This window comes from Entelurus aequoreus, linkage group LG20 (assembly GCF_033978785.1).
Source record: "Entelurus aequoreus isolate RoL-2023_Sb linkage group LG20, RoL_Eaeq_v1.1, whole genome shotgun sequence".
NCBI lineage: Eukaryota > Metazoa > Chordata > Actinopteri > Syngnathiformes > Syngnathidae > Entelurus > Entelurus aequoreus.
The window spans coordinates 41787022-41808073 of NC_084750.1; the positions used below are offsets into that span (position 1 = coordinate 41787022).

Here is a 21052-nt window from a genome sequence, read left to right on the forward strand (position 1 = left end):
ACAGATAACTAGTAGTAGTAGTGATGGTAGTTGACATGGCAGACAGATAAGTAGTAGTGGTGGTGGTGGTAGTTGATATGGCAGACATATAACTAGTAGTAGTAGTGGTGGTAGTTGACATGGCAGACATATATCTAGTGGTACTAGTGGTAGTTAACATGGCAGACAGATACGTAGTAGTAGTAGTAGTGGTGGTGGTAGTTGACATGGCAGACAAATAACTAGTAGTAGTAGTAGTGGTGGTAGTTGACATGGCAGACATATAACTAGTAGTAGTGGTGGTAGTTGACATGGCATACAGATAACTAGTAGTAGTAGTGATGGTAGTTAACATGGCAGACAGATAAGTAGTAGTAGTAGTAGTGGTGGTGGTAGTTGACATGGCAGACAAATAACTAGTAGTAGTAGTAGTGGTGGTAGTTGACATGGCAGACAAATAACTAGTAGTAGTGGTGGTAGTTGACATGGCAGACAGATAAGTAGTAGAAGTAGTAATAGTAGTACTGGTGGTAGTTGACATGGCAGACATATAACTAGTAGTAGTAGTGGTAGTTGACATGGCAGACAGATAAGTAGTAGTAGTAGTACTAGTGGTGATGGTGGTAGTTGACATGGCAGACATATAACTAGTAGTAGTAGTGGTGGTAGTTGACATGGCAGACATATAACTAGTAGTAGTAGTGGTGGTAGTTGACATGGCAGACAGATAAATAGTAGTAGTGGTGGTAGTTGACATGGCAGACGGATAACTAGTAGTAGTAGTGATGGTAGTTGACATGGCAGACATATAACTAGTAGTAGTGGTGGTAGTTGACATGGCAGACAGATAAGTAGTAGTAGTAGTGCTGGTGGTAGTTGATATGGCAGACAGATAACTAGTGGTAGTAGTGGTTGTAGTAGACATGGCATACAGATTAGTAGTAGTAGTGGTGGTAGTTGACATGGCAGACAGATAACTAGTAGTAGTTGTGGTTGTAGTAGACATGGCATACAGATAACTAGTGGTAGTAGTGGTAGTTAACATGGCAGACAGATACATAGTAGTAGTAGTAGTGGTGGTGGTAGTTGACATGGCATACAGATAACTAGTAGTAGTAGTGGTAGTTAACATGTCAGACATATAAGTAGAAGTAGTAGTAGGAGTGGTGGTGGTGGTAGTTGACATGGCATACAGATAACTAGTGGTGGTAGTGGTAGTTAACATGGCAGACAGATACATAGTAGTAGTAGTAGTAGTAGTGGTGGTGGTAGTTGACATGGCAGACAGATAAGTAGTAGTAGTAGTAGTGGTGGTGGTAGTTGATATGGCAGACATATAACTAGTAGTGGTGGTGGTAGTTGATATGGCAGACATATAACTAGTAGTAGTGGTGGTAGTTGATATGGCATACAGATAACTGGTAGTAGTAGTGGTGGTGGTAGTTGACATGGCAGACATCTAACTAGTAGTAGTAGTGGCGGTAGTTGACATTGCAGACAGATAACTAGTAGTAATAGTAGTAGTGGTGGTAGTTGACATGGCAGACAGATAAGTAGTAGTAGTGGTGGTAGTTGACATGGCAGACATATAACTAGTAGTAGTGGTGGTAGTTGACATGCCATACAGATAACTAGTAGTAGTAGTGGTGGTGGTGGTAGTTGACATGGCAGACAGATAAGTAATAGTAGTAGTGGTGGTAGTTGACATGGCAGACAGATAACTAGTAGTAGTAGTGGTGGCGGTGGTAGTTGACATGGCAGACAGATAAGTAGTAGTAGTAATAGTAGTAGTGGTGGTAGTTGACATGGCAGACAGATAAGTAGTAATAGTAGTATTGGTGGTAGTTGACATGGTAGACAGATAACTAGTAGTAGTAATAGCAGTAGTGGTGGTAGTTGACATGGCAGACATATAACTAGTAGTAGTAGTGATGGTAGTTGACATGGCAGACAGATAAGTAATAGTAGTAGTAGTGGTGGTGGTAGTTGACATGACATACAGATAACTAGTAGTAGTAGTGGTGGCGGTGGTAGTTGACATGGCAGACAGATAAGTAGTAGTAGTAGTAATAGTAGTAGTGGTGGTAGTTGACACGGCAGACAGATAAGTAGTAATAGTAGTAGTGGTGGTAGTTGACATGGTAGACATATAAGTTATAGAAGTAGTAGTAGTAGTAGTAGTGGTGGTAGTTGACATAGCAGACATAACTAGTAGTAGTGGTGATAGTTGACATGGCAGACAGATAAGTAGTAATAGTAGTATTGGTGGTAGTTGACATGGTAGACAGATAACTAGTAATAGTAATAGCAGTAGTGGTGGTAGTTGACATGGTAGACAGATAACTAGTAGTAGTAGTGATGGTAGTTGACATGGCAGACAGATAAGTAGTAGTAGTAGTAGTGGTGGTGGTAGTTGACATGGCAGACAGATAAGTAGTAATAGTAGTATTGGTGGTAGTTGACATGGCAGACAGATAACTAGTAGTAGTAATAGCAGTAGTGGTTGTAGTTGACATGGCATACAGATAAGTAGTAGTAGTGATGGTAGTTGACATGGCAGGCAGATAAGTAGTAGTAGTAGTGCTGGTGGTAGTTGATATGGCAGACAGATAACTAGTAGTAGTTGTAGTAGACATGGCATACAGATAACTAGTGGTAGTAGTGGTTGTAGTTGACATGGCAGACAGATAAGTAGTAGTAGTAGTGCTGGTGGTAGTTGATATAGCAGACAGATAACTAGTAGTAGTAGTAGTGGTTGTAGTAGACATGGCATACATATAACTAGTGGTAGTAGTGGTTTTAGTTGACATGGCATACGGATAACTAGTCGTAGTAGTGGTTGTAGTTGACATAGCAGACATATAACTAGTAGTAGTGGTTGTAGTAGACATGGCATACAGATAACTAGTAGTAGTGGTGGTGGTGGTAGTTGACATGGCAGACAGATAAGTAGTAGTAGTAATAGTAGTAGTGGTGGTAGTTGACATGGCAGACAGATAAGTAGTAATAGTAGTAGTGGTGGTAGTTGACATGGCAGACATATAAGTTATAGAATTAGTAGTAGTAGTAGTAGTGGTGGTAGTTGACATAGCAGACATAACTAGTAGTAGTGGTGGTAGTTGACATGGCAGACAGATAAGTAGTAATAGTAGTATTGGTGGTAGTTGACATGGTAGACAGATAACTAGTAGTAGTAATAGCAGTAGTGGTGGTAGTTGATATGGCAGATAGATAACTAGTAGTAGTAGTGGTTGTAGTAGACATGACATACAGATAACTAGTAGTAGTAATAGCAGTAGTGGTGGTAGTTGATATGGCAGATAGATAACTAGTAGTAGTAGTGGTTGTAGTAGACATGACATACAGATAACTAGTAGTAGTAATAGCAGTAGTGGTGGTAGTTGACATGGCAGACAGATAACTAGTAGTAGTAGTGATGGTAGTTGACATGGCAGACAGATAAGTAGTAGTAGTAGTAGTGGTGGTGGTAGTTGACATGGCAGACAGATAAGTAGTAATAGTAGTATTGGTGGTAGTTGACATGGCAGACAGATAACTAGTAGTAGTAATAGCAGTAGTGGTTGTAGTTGACATGGCATACAGATAAGTAGTAGTAGTGATGGTAGTTGACATGGCAGGCAGATAAGTAGTAGTAGTAGTGCTGGTGGTAGTTGATATGGCAGACAGATAACTAGTAGTAGTTGTAGTAGACATGGCATACAGATAACTAATGGTAGTAGTGGTTGTAGTTGACATGGCAGACAGATAAGTAGTAGTAGTAGTGCTGGTGGTAGTTGATATAGCAGACAGATAACTAGTAGTAGTAGTAGTGGTTGTAGTAGACATGGCATACATATAACTAGTGGTAGTAGTGGTTTTAGTTGACATGGCATACAGATAACTAGTCGTAGTAGTGGTTGTAGTTGACATAGCAGACATATAACTAGTAGTAGTAGTAGTGGTTGTAGTAGACATGGCATACAGATAACTAGTAGTAGTGGTGGTGGTGGTAGTTGACATGGCAGACAGATAAGTAGTAGTAGTAATAGTAGTAGTGGTGGTAGTTGACATGGCAGACAGATAAGTAGTAATAGTAGTAGTGGTGGTAGTTGACATGGCAGACATATAAGTTATAGAATTAGTAGTAGTAGTAGTAGTGGTGGTAGTTGACATAGCAGACATAACTAGTAGGAGTGGTGGTAGTTGACATGGCAGACAGATAAGTAGTAATAGTAGTATTGGTGGTAGTTGACATGGTAGACAGATAACTAGTAGTAGTAATAGCAGTAGTGGTGGTAGTTGATATGGCAGATAGATAACTAGTAGTAGTAGTGGTTGTAGTAGACATGACATACAGATAACTAGTAGTAGTAATAGCAGTAGTGGTGGTAGTTGACATGGCAGACAGATAACTAGTAGTAGTAGTGATGGTAGTTGACATGGCAGACAGATAAGTAGTAATAGTAGTATTGGTGGTAGTTGACATGGCAGACAGATAACTAGTAATAGTAATAGCAGTAGTGGTTGTAGTTGACATGGCATACAGATAAGTAGTAGTAGTGGTGGTAGTTGACATGACATACAGATAAGTAGTAGTTGTAGTAGACATGGCATACAGACAACTCGTGGTGGTAGTGGTTGTAGTTGACATGGCATACAGGTAACTAGTAGTAGTAGTGATGGTAGTTGACATGGCAGACAGATAAGTAGTAGTAGTAGTAGTGGTGGTGGTAGTTGATATGGCAGACATATAACTAGTAGTAGTAGTGGTGGTAGTTGACATGGCAGACATATATCTAGTGGTACTAGTAGTAGTTGACATGGCATTCAGATAGCTAGTAGTAGTAGTGATGGTAGTTGACAAGGCAGACATATAACTATTGGTAGTAGTGATGGTAGTTGACATGGCAGACAGATAAGTAGTAGTAGTAGTGGTGGTGGTAGTTGATATGGCATACAGATAACTAGTCGTAGTAGTGGTTGTAGTTGACATAGCAGACATATATCTAGTAGTAGTAGTGGTGGTAGTTGACATGGCAGACATATAACTAGTAGTAGTATTGATGGTAGTTGACATGGCAGACAGATAAGTAGTAGTAGTAGTGCTGGTGGTAGTTGATATGGCAGACAGATAACTAGTAGTAGTTGTGGTTGTAGTAGACATGGCATACAGATAACTAGTGGTAGTAGTGGTTGTAGTTGACATGGCAGACAGATAAGTAGAAGTAGTAGTGCTGGTGGTAGTTGATATGGCAGACAGATAACTAGTAGTAGTTGTGGTTGTAGTAGACATGGCATACAGATAACTAGTGGTAGTAGTGGTAGTTAACATGGCAGACAGATACATAGTAGTAGTAGTAGTAGTAGTGGTGGTGGTAGTTGACATGGCAGACAGATAAGTAGTAGTAGTGGTGGTGGTAGTTGATATGGCAGACATATAACTAGTAGTGGTGGTGGTAGTTGATATGGCAGACATATAACTAGTAGTAGTGGTGGTAGTTGATATGGCATACAGATAACTGGTAGTAGTAGTGGTGGTGGTAGTTGACATGGCAGACATCTAACTAGTAGTAGTAGTGGCGGTAGTTGACATTGCAGACAGATAACTAGTAGTAATAGTAGTAGTGGTGGTAGTTGACATGGCAGACAGATAAGTAGTAGTAGTGGTGGTAGTTGACATGGCAGACATATAACTAGTAGTAGTGGTGGTAGTTGACATGCCATACAGATAACTAGTAGTAGTAGTGGTGGTGGTGGTAGTTGACATGGCAGACAGATAAGTAATAGTAGTAGTGGTGGTAGTTGACATGGCAGACAGATAAGTAGTAGTAATAGTAGTAGTGGTGGTAGTTGACATGACATACAGATAACTAGTAGTAGTAGTGGTGGCGGTGGTAGTTGACATGGCAGACAGATAAGTAGTAGTAGTAATAGTAGTAGTGGTGGTAGTTGACATGGCAGACAGATAAGTAGTAATAGTAGTAGTGGTGGTAGTTGACATGGCAGACATATAAGTTATAGAAGTAGTAGTAGTAGTAGTGGTGGTAGTTGACATAGCAGACATAACTAGTAGTAGTGGTGGTAGTTGACATGGCAGACAGATAAGTAGTAATAGTAGTATTGGTGGTAGTTGACATGGTAGACAGATAACTAGTAGTAGTAATAGCAGTAGTGGTGGTAGTTGACATGACATACAGATAACTAGTAGTAGTAGTGGTGGCGGTGGTAGTTGACATGGCAGACAGATAAGTAGTAGTAGTAATAGTAGTAGTGGTGGTAGTTGACATGGCAGACAGATAAGTAGTAATAGTAGTAGTGGTGGTAGTTGACATGGCAGACATATAAGTTATAGAAGTAGTAGTAGTAGTAGTGGTGGTAGTTGACATAGCAGACATAACTAGTAGTAGTGGTGGTAGTTGACATGGCAGACAGATAAGTAGTAATAGTAGTATTGGTGGTAGTTGACATGGTAGACAGATAACTAGTAGTAGTAATAGCAGTAGTGGTGGTAGTTGACATGGCAGACATATAACTAGTAGTAGTAGTGATGGTAGTTGACATGGCAGACAGATAAGTAATAGTAGTAGTAGTGGTGGTGGTGGTAGTTGACATGACATACAGATAACTAGTAGTAGTAGTGGTGGCGGTGGTAGTTGACATGGCAGACAGATAAGTAGTAGTAGTAATAGTAGTAGTGGTGGTAGTTGACATGGCAGACAGATAAGTAGTAATAGTAGTAGTGGTGGTAGTTGACATGGTAGACATATAAGTTATAGAAGTAGTAGTAGTAGTAGTAGTGGTGGTAGTTGACATAGCAGACATAACTAGTAGTAGTGGTGATAGTTGACATGGCAGACAGATAAGTAGTAATAGTAGTATTGGTGGTAGTTGACATGGTAGACAGATAACTAGTAATAGTAATAGCAGTAGTGGTGGTAGTTGACATGGTAGACAGATAACTAGTAGTAGTAGTGATGGTAGTTGACATGGCAGACAGATAAGTAGTAGTAGTAGTAGTGGTGGTGGTAGTTGACATGGCAGACAGATAAGTAGTAATAGTAGTATTGGTGGTAGTTGACATGGCAGACAGATAACTAGTAGTAGTAATAGCAGTAGTGGTTGTAGTTGACATGGCATACAGATAAGTAGTAGTAGTGATGGTAGTTGACATGGCAGGCAGATAAGTAGTAGTAGTAGTGCTGGTGGTAGTTGATATGGCAGACAGATAACTAGTAGTAGTTGTAGTAGACATGGCATACAGATAACTAGTGGTAGTAGTGGTTGTAGTTGACATGGCAGACAGATAAGTAGTAGTAGTAGTGCTGGTGGTAGTTGATATAGCAGACAGATAACTAGTAGTAGTAGTAGTGGTTGTAGTAGACATGGCATACATATAACTAGTGGTAGTAGTGGTTTTAGTTGACATGGCATACGGATAACTAGTCGTAGTAGTGGTTGTAGTTGACATAGCAGACATATAACTAGTAGTAGTAGTAGTGGTTGTAGTAGACATGGCATACAGATAACTAGTAGTAGTGGTGGTGGTGGTAGTTGACATGGCAGACAGATAAGTAGTAGTAGTAATAGTAGTAGTGGTGGTAGTTGACATGGCAGACAGATAAGTAGTAATAGTAGTAGTGGTGGTAGTTGACATGGCAGACATATAAGTTATAGAATTAGTAGTAGTAGTAGTAGTGGTGGTAGTTGACATAGCAGACATAACTAGTAGTAGTGGTGGTAGTTGACATGGCAGACAGATAAGTAGTAATAGTAGTATTGGTGGTAGTTGACATGGTAGACAGATAACTAGTAGTAGTAATAGCAGTAGTGGTGGTAGTTGATATGGCAGATAGATAACTAGTAGTAGTAGTGGTTGTAGTAGACATGACATACAGATAACTAGTAGTAGTAATAGCAGTAGTGGTGGTAGTTGATATGGCAGATAGATAACTAGTAGTAGTAGTGGTTGTAGTAGACATGACATACAGATAACTAGTAGTAGTAATAGCAGTAGTGGTGGTAGTTGACATGGCAGACAGATAACTAGTAGTAGTAGTGATGGTAGTTGACATGGCAGACAGATAAGTAGTAGTAGTAGTAGTGGTGGTGGTAGTTGACATGGCAGACAGATAAGTAGTAATAGTAGTATTGGTGGTAGTTGACATGGCAGACAGATAACTAGTAGTAGTAATAGCAGTAGTGGTTGTAGTTGACATGGCATGCAGATAAGTAGTAGTAGTGATGGTAGTTGACATGGCAGGCAGATAAGTAGTAGTAGTAGTGCTGGTGGTAGTTGATATGGCAGACAGATAACTAGTAGTAGTTGTAGTAGACATGGCATACAGATAACTAATGGTAGTAGTGGTTGTAGTTGACATGGCAGACAGATAAGTAGTAGTAGTAGTGCTGGTGGTAGTTGATATAGCAGACAGATAACTAGTAGTAGTAGTAGTGGTTGTAGTAGACATGGCATACATATAACTAGTGGTAGTAGTGGTTTTAGTTGACATGGCATACAGATAACTAGTCGTAGTAGTGGTTGTAGTTGACATAGCAGACATATAACTAGTAGTAGTAGTAGTGGTTGTAGTAGACATGGCATACAGATAACTAGTAGTAGTGGTGGTGGTGGTAGTTGACATGGCAGACAGATAAGTAGTAGTAGTAATAGTAGTAGTGGTGGTAGTTGACATGGCAGACAGATAAGTAGTAATAGTAGTAGTGGTGGTAGTTGACATGGCAGACATATAAGTTATAGAATTAGTAGTAGTAGTAGTAGTGGTGGTAGTTGACATAGCAGACATAACTAGTAGGAGTGGTGGTAGTTGACATGGCAGACAGATAAGTAGTAATAGTAGTATTGGTGGTAGTTGACATGGTAGACAGATAACTAGTAGTAGTAATAGCAGTAGTGGTGGTAGTTGATATGGCAGATAGATAACTAGTAGTAGTAGTGGTTGTAGTAGACATGACATACAGATAACTAGTAGTAGTAATAGCAGTAGTGGTGGTAGTTGACATGGCAGACAGATAACTAGTAGTAGTAGTGATGGTAGTTGACATGGCAGACAGATAAGTAGTAGTAGTAGTAGTGGTGGTGGTAGTTGACATGGCAGACAGATAAGTAGTAATAGTAGTATTGGTGGTAGTTGACATGGCAGACAGATAACTAGTAGTAGTAATAGCAGTAGTGGTTGTAGTTGACATGGCATACAGATAAGTAGTAGTAGTGGTGGTAGTTGACATGACATACAGATAAGTAGTAGTTGTAGTAGACATGGCATACAGACAACTAGTGGTGGTAGTGGTTGTAGTTGACATGGCATACAGGTAACTAGTAGTAGTAGTGATGGTAGTTGACATGGCAGACAGATAAGTAGTAGTAGTAGTAGTGGTGGTGGTAGTTGATATGGCAGACATATAACTAGTAGTAGTAGTGGTGGTAGTTGACATGGCAGACATATATCTAGTGGTACTAGTAGTAGTTGACATGGCATTCAGATAGCTAGTAGTAGTAGTGATGGTAGTTGACAAGGCAGACATATAACTATTGGTAGTAGTGATGGTAGTTGACATGGCAGACAGATAAGTAGTAGTAGTAGTGGTGGTGGTAGTTGATATGGCATACAGATAACTAGTCGTAGTAGTGGTTGTAGTTGACATAGCAGACATATATCTAGTAGTAGTAGTGGTGGTAGTTGACATGGCAGACATATAACTAGTAGTAGTATTGATGGTAGTTGACATGGCAGACAGATAAGTAGTAGTAGTAGTGCTGGTGGTAGTTGATATGGCAGACAGATAACTAGTAGTAGTTGTGGTTGTAGTAGACATGGCATACAGATAACTAGTGGTAGTAGTGGTTGTAGTTGACATGGCAGACAGATAAGTAGAAGTAGTAGTGCTGGTGGTAGTTGATATGGCAGACAGATAACTAGTAGTAGTTGTGGTTGTAGTAGACATGGCATACAGATAACTAGTGGTAGTAGTGGTAGTTAACATGGCAGACAGATACATAGTAGTAGTAGTAGTAGTAGTGGTGGTGGTAGTTGACATGGCAGACAGATAAGTAGTAGTAGTGGTGGTGGTAGTTGATATGGCAGACATATAACTAGTAGTGGTGGTGGTAGTTGATATGGCAGACATATAACTAGTAGTAGTGGTGGTAGTTGATATGGCATACAGATAACTGGTAGTAGTAGTGGTGGTGGTGGTAGTTGACATGGCAGACAGATAAGTAATAGTAGTAGTGGTGGTAGTTGACATTGCAGACAGATAACTAGTAGTAATAGTAGTAGTGGTGGTAGTTGACATGGCAGACAGATAAGTAGTAGTAGTGGTGGTAGTTGACATGGCAGACATATAACTAGTAGTAGTGGTGGTAGTTGACATGCCATACAGATAACTAGTAGTAGTAGTGGTGGTGGTGGTAGTTGACATGGCAGACAGATAAGTAATAGTAGTAGTGGTGGTAGTTGACATGGCAGACAGATAAGTAGTAGTAATAGTAGTAGTGGTGGTAGTTGACATGACATACAGATAACTAGTAGTAGTAGTGGTGGCGGTGGTAGTTGACATGGCAGACAGATAAGTAGTAGTAGTAATAGTAGTAGTGGTGGTAGTTGACATGGCAGACAGATAAGTAGTAATAGTAGTAGTGGTGGTAGTTGACATGGCAGACATATAAGTTATAGAAGTAGTAGTAGTAGTAGTGGTGGTAGTTGACATAGCAGACATAACTAGTAGTAGTGGTGGTAGTTGACATGGCAGACAGATAAGTAGTAATAGTAGTATTGGTGGTAGTTGACATGGTAGACAGATAACTAGTAGTAGTAATAGCAGTAGTGGTGGTAGTTGACATGACATACAGATAACTAGTAGTAGTAGTGGTGGCGGTGGTAGTTGACATGGCAGACAGATAAGTAGTAGTAGTAATAGTAGTAGTGGTGGTAGTTGACATGGCAGACAGATAAGTAGTAATAGTAGTAGTGGTGGTAGTTGACATGGCAGACATATAAGTTATAGAAGTAGTAGTAGTAGTAGTGGTGGTAGTTGACATAGCAGACATAACTAGTAGTAGTGGTGGTAGTTGACATGGCAGACAGATAAGTAGTAATAGTAGTATTGGTGGTAGTTGACATGGTAGACAGATAACTAGTAGTAGTAATAGCAGTAGTGGTGGTAGTTGACATGGCAGACATATAACTAGTAGTAGTAGTGATGGTAGTTGACATGGCAGACAGATAAGTAATAGTAGTAGTAGTGGTGGTGGTAGTTGACATGACATACAGATAACTAGTAGTAGTAGTGGTGGCGGTGGTAGTTGACATGGCAGACAGATAAGTAGTAGTAGTAATAGTAGTAGTGGTGGTAGTTGACATGGCAGACAGATAAGTAGTAATAGTAGTAGTGGTGGTAGTTGACATGGTAGACATATAAGTTATAGAAGTAGTAGTAGTAGTAGTAGTGGTGGTAGTTGACATAGCAGACATAACTAGTAGTAGTGGTGATAGTTGACATGGCAGACAGATAAGTAGTAATAGTAGTATTGGTGGTAGTTGACATGGTAGACAGATAACTAGTAATAGTAATAGCAGTAGTGGTGGTAGTTGACATGGTAGACAGATAACTAGTAGTAGTAGTGATGGTAGTTGACATGGCAGACAGATAAGTAGTAGTAGTAGTAGTGGTGGTGGTAGTTGACATGGCAGACAGATAAGTAGTAATAGTAGTATTGGTGGTAGTTGACATGGCAGACAGATAACTAGTAGTAGTAATAGCAGTAGTGGTTGTAGTTGACATGGCATACAGATAAGTAGTAGTAGTGATGGTAGTTGACATGGCAGGCAGATAAGTAGTAGTAGTAGTGCTGGTGGTAGTTGATATGGCAGACAGATAACTAGTAGTAGTTGTAGTAGACATGGCATACAGATAACTAGTGGTAGTAGTGGTTGTAGTTGACATGGCAGACAGATAAGTAGTAGTAGTAGTGCTGGTGGTAGTTGATATAGCAGACAGATAACTAGTAGTAGTAGTAGTGGTTGTAGTAGACATGGCATACATATAACTAGTGGTAGTAGTGGTTTTAGTTGACATGGCATACGGATAACTAGTCGTAGTAGTGGTTGTAGTTGACATAGCAGACATATAACTAGTAGTAGTGGTTGTAGTAGACATGGCATACAGATAACTAGTAGTAGTGGTGGTGGTGGTAGTTGACATGGCAGACAGATAAGTAGTAGTAGTAATAGTAGTAGTGGTGGTAGTTGACATGGCAGACAGATAAGTAGTAATAGTAGTAGTGGTGGTAGTTGACATGGCAGACATATAAGTTATAGAATTAGTAGTAGTAGTAGTAGTGGTGGTAGTTGACATAGCAGACATAACTAGTAGTAGTGGTGGTAGTTGACATGGCAGACAGATAAGTAGTAATAGTAGTATTGGTGGTAGTTGACATGGTAGACAGATAACTAGTAGTAGTAATAGCAGTAGTGGTGGTAGTTGATATGGCAGATAGATAACTAGTAGTAGTAGTGGTTGTAGTTGACATGGCAGACAGATAAGTAGTAGTAGTAGTAGTGGTGGTGGTAGTTGACATGGCAGACAGATAAGTAGTAATAGTAGTAGTGGTGGTAGTTGACATGGCAGACAGATAAGTAGTAATAGTAGTAGTGGTGGTAGTTGACATGGCAGACATATAAGTTATAGAATTAGTAGTAGTAGTAGTAGTGGTGGTAGTTGACATGGCAGACAGATAAGTAGTAATAGTAGTATTGGTGGTAGTTGACATGGCAGACAGATAACTAGTAGTAGTAATAGTAGTAGTGGTGGTAGTTGACATGACAGACAGATAAGTAGTAGTAGTAGTAGTAGTAATAGTAATACTAGTGGTAGTTGACATGGCAGACAGATAAGTAGTAGTAGTAATAGTAGTAGTGGTGGTAGTTGACATGGCAGACATATAACTAGTAGTAGTGGTGGTAGTTGACATGGCAGACAGATAAGTTATAGAAGTAGTAGTAGTAGTGATGGTAGTTGACATGGCAGACAGATAACTAGTAGTAGTAGTGGTTGTAGTAGACATGGCAGACAGATAAGTAGTAGTAGTAATAGTAGTAGTGGTGGTAGTTGACATGGCAGACATATAACTAGTAGTAGTGGTGGTAGTTAACATGTCAGACAGATAAGTAGAAGGAGTAGTAGTAGTAGTGGTGGTAGTTGACATGGCAGACATAACTAGTAGTATTGGTGATAGTTGACATGGCAGACATATAAGTAGTAGTAGTAATAGTAGTAGTGGTGGTAGTTGACATGGCAGACAGATAAGTAGTAATAGTAGTAGTGGTGGTAGTTGACATGACAGACAGATAACTAGTAGTAGTAGTGGTTGTAGTAGACATGGCATACAGATAACTAGTTGTGGTAGTGGTAGTTAACATGGCAGACAGATACATAGTAGTAGTAGTAGTAGTAGTAGTAGTAGTGCCAGACATATAACTAGTAGTAGTGGTGGTAGTTGACATGACATACAGATAACTAGTAGTAGTAATAGTACTAGTGGTGGTAGTTAACATGTCAGACAGATAAGTAGTAGTAGTAGTGGTAGTTAACATGTCAGACATATAAGTAGAAGTAGGAGTGGTGGTGGTGGTAGTTGACATGGCATACAGATAACTAGTGGTGGTAGTGGTAGTTAACATGGCAGACAGATACATAGTAGTAGTAGTAGTAGTAGTACTAGTAGTAGTAGTAGTGGTGGTGGTAGTTGACATGGCAGACATACAACTAGTAGTAGTAGTGGTGGTAGTTCACATGGCAGACATATAACTAGTAGTAGTGATGGTAGTTGACATGGCAGACAGATAAGTAGTAGTAGTAGTAGTGGTGGTGGTAGTTGACATGGCAGACAGATAAGTAGTAATAGTAGTATTGGTGGTAGTTGACATGGCAGACAGATAACTAGTAGTAGTAATAGTAGTAGTGGTGGTAGTTGACATGACAGACAGATAAGTAGTAGTAGTAGTAGTAGTAATAGTAATACTAGTGGTAGTTGACATGGCAGACAGATAAGTAGTAGTAGTAATAGTAGTAGTGGTGGTAGTTGACATGGCAGACATATAACTAGTAGTAGTGGTGGTAGTTGACATGGCAGACAGATAAGTTATAGAAGTAGTAGTAGTAGTGATGGTAGTTGACATGGCAGACAGATAACTAGTAGTAGTAGTGGTTGTAGTAGACATGGCAGACAGATAAGTAGTAGTAGTAATAGTAGTAGTGGTGGTAGTTGACATGGCAGACATATAACTAGTAGTAGTGGTGGTAGTTAACATGTCAGACAGATAAGTAGAAGGAGTAGTAGTAGTAGTGGTGGTAGTTGACATGGCAGACATAACTAGTAGTATTGGTGATAGTTGACATGGCAGACATATAAGTAGTAGTAGTAATAGTAGTAGTGGTGGTAGTTGACATGGCAGACAGATAAGTAGTAATAGTAGTAGTGGTGGTAGTTGACATGACAGACAGATAACTAGTAGTAGTAGTGGTTGTAGTAGACATGGCATACAGATAACTAGTTGTGGTAGTGGTAGTTAACATGGCAGACAGATACATAGTAGTAGTAGTAGTAGTAGTAGTAGTAGTGCCAGACATATAACTAGTAGTAGTGGTGGTAGTTGACATGACATACAGATAACTAGTAGTAGTAATAGTACTAGTGGTGGTAGTTAACATGTCAGACAGATAAGTAGTAGTAGTAGTGGTAGTTAACATGTCAGACATATAAGTAGAAGTAGGAGTGGTGGTGGTGGTAGTTGACATGGCATACAGATAACTAGTGGTGGTAGTGGTAGTTAACATGGCAGACAGATACATAGTAGTAGTAGTAGTAGTAGTACTAGTAGTAGTAGTAGTGGTGGTGGTAGTTGACATGGCAGACATACAACTAGTAGTAGTAGTGGTGGTAGTTCACATGGCAGACATATAACTAGTAGTAGTGGTGGTAGTTGACATGGCAGACATATAACTAGTAGTAGTAGTAGTAGTTAACATGTCAGACATATAAGTAGAAGTAGTAGTAGGAGTGGTGGTGGTGGTAGTTGACATGGCATACAGATAACTAGTGGTGGTAGTGGTAGTTAACATGGCAGACAGATACATAGTAGTAGTAGTAGTAGTAGTAGTAGTGGTGGTGGTAGTTGACATGGCAGACAGATAAGTAGTAGTAGTAGTGGTGGTGGTAGTTGATATGGCAGACATATAACTAGTAGTGGTGGTGGTAGTTGATATGGCAGACATATAACTAGTAGTAGTGGTGGTAGTTGATATGGCCTACAGATAAGTAGTAGTAGTAGTATTGGTGGTAGTTGACCTGGCAGACATATAACTGTTAGTAGTAGTGGTGGTGGTAGTTGACATGGCAGACATCTAACTAGTAGTAGTAGTGGCGGTAGTTGACATGGCAGACAGATAACTAGTAGTAGTGGTGGTAGTTCACATGGCAGACAGATAACTAGTAGTAGTAGTGATGGTAGTTGACATGGCAGACAGATAAGTAGTAGTAGTAGTAGTGGTGGTGGTAGTTGACATGGCAGACAGATAAGTAGTAATAGTAGTATTGGTGGTAGTTGACATGGCAGACAGATAACTAGTAGTAGTAATAGCAGTAGTGGTTGTAGTTGACATGGCATACAGATAAGTAGTAGTAGTGGTGGTAGTTGACATGGCAGACAGATAAGTAGTAGTAGTAGTAGTAATAGTAGTACTGGTGGTAGTTGACATGGCAGACAGGTACCTAGTAGTAGTAATAGTAGTAGTGGTGGTAGTTGACATGGCAGACATATAAGTAGTAGTAGTGGTGGTAGTTGATATGGCATACAGATAAGTAGTAGTATTAGTAGTGGTGGTGGTAGTTGACCTGGCAGACATATAACTGTTAGTAGTAGTGGTGGTGGTAGTTGACATGGCAGACATCTAACTAGTAGTAGTAGTGGCGGTAGTTGACATGGCAGACAGATAACTAGTAGTAGTGGTGGTAGTTGACATGGCAGACAGATAACTAGTAGTAGTGGTGGTAGTTGACATGGCAGACAGATAACTAGTAGTAGTAATAGCAGTAGTGGTGGTAGTTCACATGGCAGACAGATAACTAGTAGTAGTAGTGATGGTAGTTGACATGGCAGACAGATAAGTAGTAGTAGTAGTAGTGGTGGTGGTAGTTGACATGGCAGACAGATAAGTAGTAATAGTAGTATTGGTGGTAGTTGACATGGCAGACAGATAACTAGTAGTAGTAATAGTAGTAGTGGTGGTAGTTGACATGACAGACAGATAAGTAGTAGTAATAGTAGTACTAGTGGTAGTTGACATGGCAGACAGATAAGTAGTAGTAGTAATAGTAGTAGTGGTGGTAGTTGACATGGCAGACATATAACTAGTAGTAGTGGTGGTAGTTGACATGGCAGACAGATAAGTTATAGAAGTAGTAGTAGTAGTGATGGTAGTTGACATGGCAGACAGATAACTAGTAGTAGTAGTGGTTGTAGTAGACATGGCAGACAGATAAGTAGTAGTAGTAATAGTAGTAGTGGTGGTAGTTGACATGGCAGACATATAACTAGTAGTAGTGGTGGTAGTTAACATGTCAGACAGATAAGTAGAAGGAGTAGTAGTAGTAGTGGTGGTAGTTGACATGGCAGACAGATAACTAGTAGTAGTGGTGGTAGTTGACATGGCAGACAGATAAGTAGTAGTAGTAGTAGTGGTAGTTGACATGGCAGACAGATAAGTTGTAGAAGTGGTGGTAGTTGACATGGCAGACATATAACTAGTATTAGTGGTGGTAGTTGATATGGCATACAGATAAGTAGTAGTAGTGGTGGTAGTTGACCTGGCAGACATCTAACTAGTAGTAGTAGTGGCGGTAGTTGACATTGCAGACAGATAACTAGTAGTAGTGGTGGTAGTTGACATGGCAGACAGATAAGTAGTAGTAGTAATAGTAGTAGTGGTGGTGGTGGTAGTTGACATGGCAGACATCTAACTAGTAGTAGTAGTGGCGGTAGTTGACATTGCAGACAGATAACTAGTAGTAGTGGTGGTAGTTGACATGGCAGACAGATAAGTAGTAGTAGTAATAGTAGTAGTGGTGGTAGTTGACATGGCAGACATATAACTAGTAGTAGTGGTGGTAGTTGACATGGCAGACATATAACTAGTAGTAGTAGTGGTAGTTGACATGGCAGACAGATAAGTTGTAGAAGTGGTGGTAGTTGACATGGCAGACAGATAAGTAGTAATAGTAGTAGTGGTGGTAGTTGACATGGCAGACATATAAGTTATAGAAGTAGTAGTAGTAGTAGTAGTAGTAGTAGTAGTAGTGGTGGTGGTAGTTGATATGGCAGACAGATAACTAGTAGTAGTAGTGGTAGTTAACATGTCAGACAGATAAGTAGAAGGAGTAGTAGTAGTAGTGGTGGTAGTTGACATGGCAGACAGATAACTAGTAGTAGTAGTGGTGGCGGTGGTAGTTGACATGGCAGACAGATAAGTAGTAGTAGTAATAGTAGTAGTGGTGGTAGTTGACATGGCAGACAGATAAGTAGTAGTAATAATAGTAGTGGTGGTAGTTGACATGACATACAGATAACTAGTAGTAGTAGTGGTGGCGGTGGTAGTTGACATGGCAGACAGATAAGTAGTAGTAATAGTGGTGGCGGTGGTAGTTGACATGACATACAGATAACTAGTAGTAGTAGTGGTGGCGGTGGTAGTTGACATGGCAGACAGATAAGTAGTAGTAGTAATAGTAGTAGTGGTGGTAGTTGACATGGCAGACAGATAAGTAGTAGTAATAGTGGTGGTAGTTGACATGGCAGACAGATAAGTAGTAATAGTAGTAGTGGTGGTAGTTGACATGGCAGACAGATAAGTAGTAGTAGTAGTGGTGGTGGTAGTTGATATGGCAGACATATAACTAGTAGTGGTGGTGGTAGTTGATATGGCATACAGATAAGTAGTAGTAGTAGTAGTAGTGGTGGTAGTTGACCTGGCAGACATATAACTGTTAGTAGTAGTGGTGGTGGTAGTTGACATGGCAGACATCTAACTAGTAGTAGTAGTGGCGGTAGTTGACATGGCAGACAGATAACTAGTAGTAGTGGTGGTAGTTGACATTGCAGACCGATAAGTAGTAGTAGTAGTGGTGGCGGTGGTAATTGACATGACATACAGATAACTAGTAGTAGTAGTGGTGGCGGTGGTAGTTGACATGGCAGACAGATAAGTAGTAGTAGTAATAGTAGTAGTGGTGGTAGTTTACATGGCAGACAGATAAGTAGTAGTAATAGTGGTGGTAGTTGACATGGCAGACAGATAAGTAGTAATAGTAGTAGTGGTGGTAGTTGACATGGCAGACAGATAACTAGTAGTAGTAGTAGTGGTGGTGGTAGTTGATATGGCAGACATATAACTAGTAGTGGTGGTGGTAGTTGATATGGCATACAGATAAGTAGTAGTAGTAGTAGTGGTGGTGGTAGTTGACCTGGCAGACATATAACTGTTAGTAGTAGTGGTGGTGGTAGTTGACATGGCAGACATCTAACTAGTAGTAGTAGTGGCGGTAGTTGACATGGCAGACAGATAACTAGTAGTAGTGGTGGTAGTTGACATGGCAGACAGATAAGTAGTAGTAGTAGTGGTGGCGGTGGTAGTTGACATGACATACAGATAACTAGTAGTAGTAGTAACAGTAGTAGTGGTGGTAGTTGACATGGCAGACAGATAAGTAGTAGTAATAGTGGTGGTAGTTGACATGGCAGACAAGTAGTAATAGTAGTAGTGGTGGTAGTTGATATGGCATACAGATAAGTAGTAGTGGTGGTGGTAGTTGACATGGCAGACAGATAACTAGTAGTGGTGGTGGTAGTTGACATGGCAGACAGATAACTAGTAGTAGTGGTGGTAGTTGACATGGCAGACAGATAACTAGTAGTAGTAATAGCAGTAGTGGTGGTAGTTCACATGGCAGACAGATAACTAGTAGTAGTAGTGATGGTAGTTGACATGGCAGACAGATAAGTAGTAGTAGTAGTAGTGGTGGTGGTAGTTGACATGGCAGACAGATAAGTAGTAATAGTAGTATTGGTGGTAGTTGACATGGCAGACAGATAACTAGTAGTAGTAATAGTAGTAGTGGTGGTAGTTGACATGACAGACAGATAAGTAGTAGTAGTAGTAGTAATAGTAGTACTAGTGGTAGTTGACATGGCAGACAGATAAGTAGTAGTAGTGGTGGTAGTTGACATGGCAGACAGATAACTAGTAGTAGTAGTGGTTGTAGTAGACATGGCAGACAGATAAGTAGTAGTAGTAATAGTAGTAGTGGTGGTAGTTGACATGGCAGACATATAACTAGTAGTAGTGGTGGTAGTTAACATGTCAGACAGATAAGTAGAAGGAGTAGTAGTAGTATTGGTGATAGTTGACATGGAAGACATATAAGTAGTAGTAGTAATAGTAGTAGTGGTGGTAGTTGACATGACAGACAGATAACTAGTAGTAGTAGTGGTGGTGGTGGTAGTTGACATACATGGTGGAACATACATGTGTGCATGTATGTACATACATATGTATGAACAACATATGTATGTATGTACATATGTCATATCATACATATGTACACATCATAACCATATCAGTATCATCCCATAATTTCTCCATGATAAAGAAGCACATTTGGTTTTATAAAAGGTTCCTTTTTATTGATTTGGGTTGACTTGAAAAGCCAGAGAAGAAAAATGTTTTACACTTGATAATATTAAGAGCAATAATAATCAGGTGAGGTCATCAAAGTGTGGAAGGCTAACAAAGCGGCTCATGAGGATGCAAACTAACGGAGGGGAAATAAGAAAAGATCTGTGTAGGAACTTTTAGTCATGTCTGGAATCATTCACACTTTGTTAGTGCCTTTTCACTACATAATAATCAACACACATTTACAAAGATTTACAGCACTGCATTGTGGGAGATGGGAGTGTCTGCTGGGATATGCTGTTGCTGAGCAACAAGAGAAAGGAGATAAAGCAGTTGGAGGAATGAAGTACAGGTGTGTTATTTATTGCTTGTTTGCTCCAAGTCTTGAAAGACATTTGAAGTCCATTTCCAACAAAGTCTTTCATTTTCCCAGATGGATTCAAGTGAGAAGAGTGGTCTCCTTCCATCTCAACTGTGCTGCTGACACAACTTTTAAAAGTTGGGTCCTTTGATGGTGCCTGCTTCCTGTAGTCTTGGTGAAGTGTACGCAGATGCTGCCAAACACATGGCGGCCTCGCAGAAACCCGGGAGTCCTTGTGGACCTGCTTTACCAGGATGACCCGCCCCGCCGGCTGCCCCCTGGGGCCCTCGCTCACCTGGTCGGCCGCCTCGAGCCACGCCGTCAACACCTGCAGGACCTGAGGATGTGAGGACAGTGCTGGTGAGTTACAGTCCTACATTACTGGACAACCAACATACTGGAATGTTCTTTTCACCAGCACTCACCTTGGATTCCGTGAGGTCCTGGTGGTCCTTGATGAGGTTTACCTGGCTCTCCTCTCTCACCCTTGGCTCCTCTCTTTCCTGACCACAACAAGAACAGAACAGATCCTTCAGGTTGGTGATCACATTCATTATTTGTTATTGTGGTACGGAAACATGCATACATATACATGTATGCTTCCTCTTGTCCATCTACTTCCTGTGGCATCTACTTCCTATACTCCATCTATTTCCTGTTCTCCATCTACTTCCTGTACTCCATCTACTTCCTCTTGTGCATCTACTTCCTATACTCCATCTAATTCCTGTTCAAGGGCTTTTCTTTCTTCACATAGAGATACAGTGTATATACCGGTATATATATTTACATATGAACATACATATATATGTGACGTGACAGTATGTACATACTGTCACGTCACACGTCACATACTGTCACGTAACATGTCACATCACACTTCACATACTGTCACGTCACATACTGTCACGTCACATGTTACATACTGTCACATCACGTCACATACTGTCACGTAACATGTCA

General features: G+C 40.2%; 1 protein-coding gene and 1 long non-coding RNA gene across 2 annotated transcripts in view; one reads left to right on the plus strand and one right to left on the minus strand.

Annotated features, from left to right (window-relative positions):
- LOC133636278 (uncharacterized) overlaps window positions 1–20083 on the plus strand; it is a 24780-nt gene extending 4697 nt beyond the window's left edge. Inside the window, exon 4 of the long non-coding RNA XR_009822206.1 lies at window positions 19979–20083. This is a non-coding gene — a long non-coding RNA (uncharacterized LOC133636278). The remainder of the gene's footprint in view (window positions 1–19978) is intronic.
- The window catches only part of col9a2 (procollagen, type IX, alpha 2), an 86438-nt gene continuing 85115 nt past the window's right edge, over window positions 19730–21052 (minus strand). Inside the window, 2 exon segments of the mRNA XM_062030124.1 lie at window positions 19730–20426; window positions 20515–20592. Coding sequence (XP_061886108.1) covers window positions 20221–20426; window positions 20515–20592 — 284 coding nt within the window. The 3' untranslated portion in view covers window positions 19730–20220.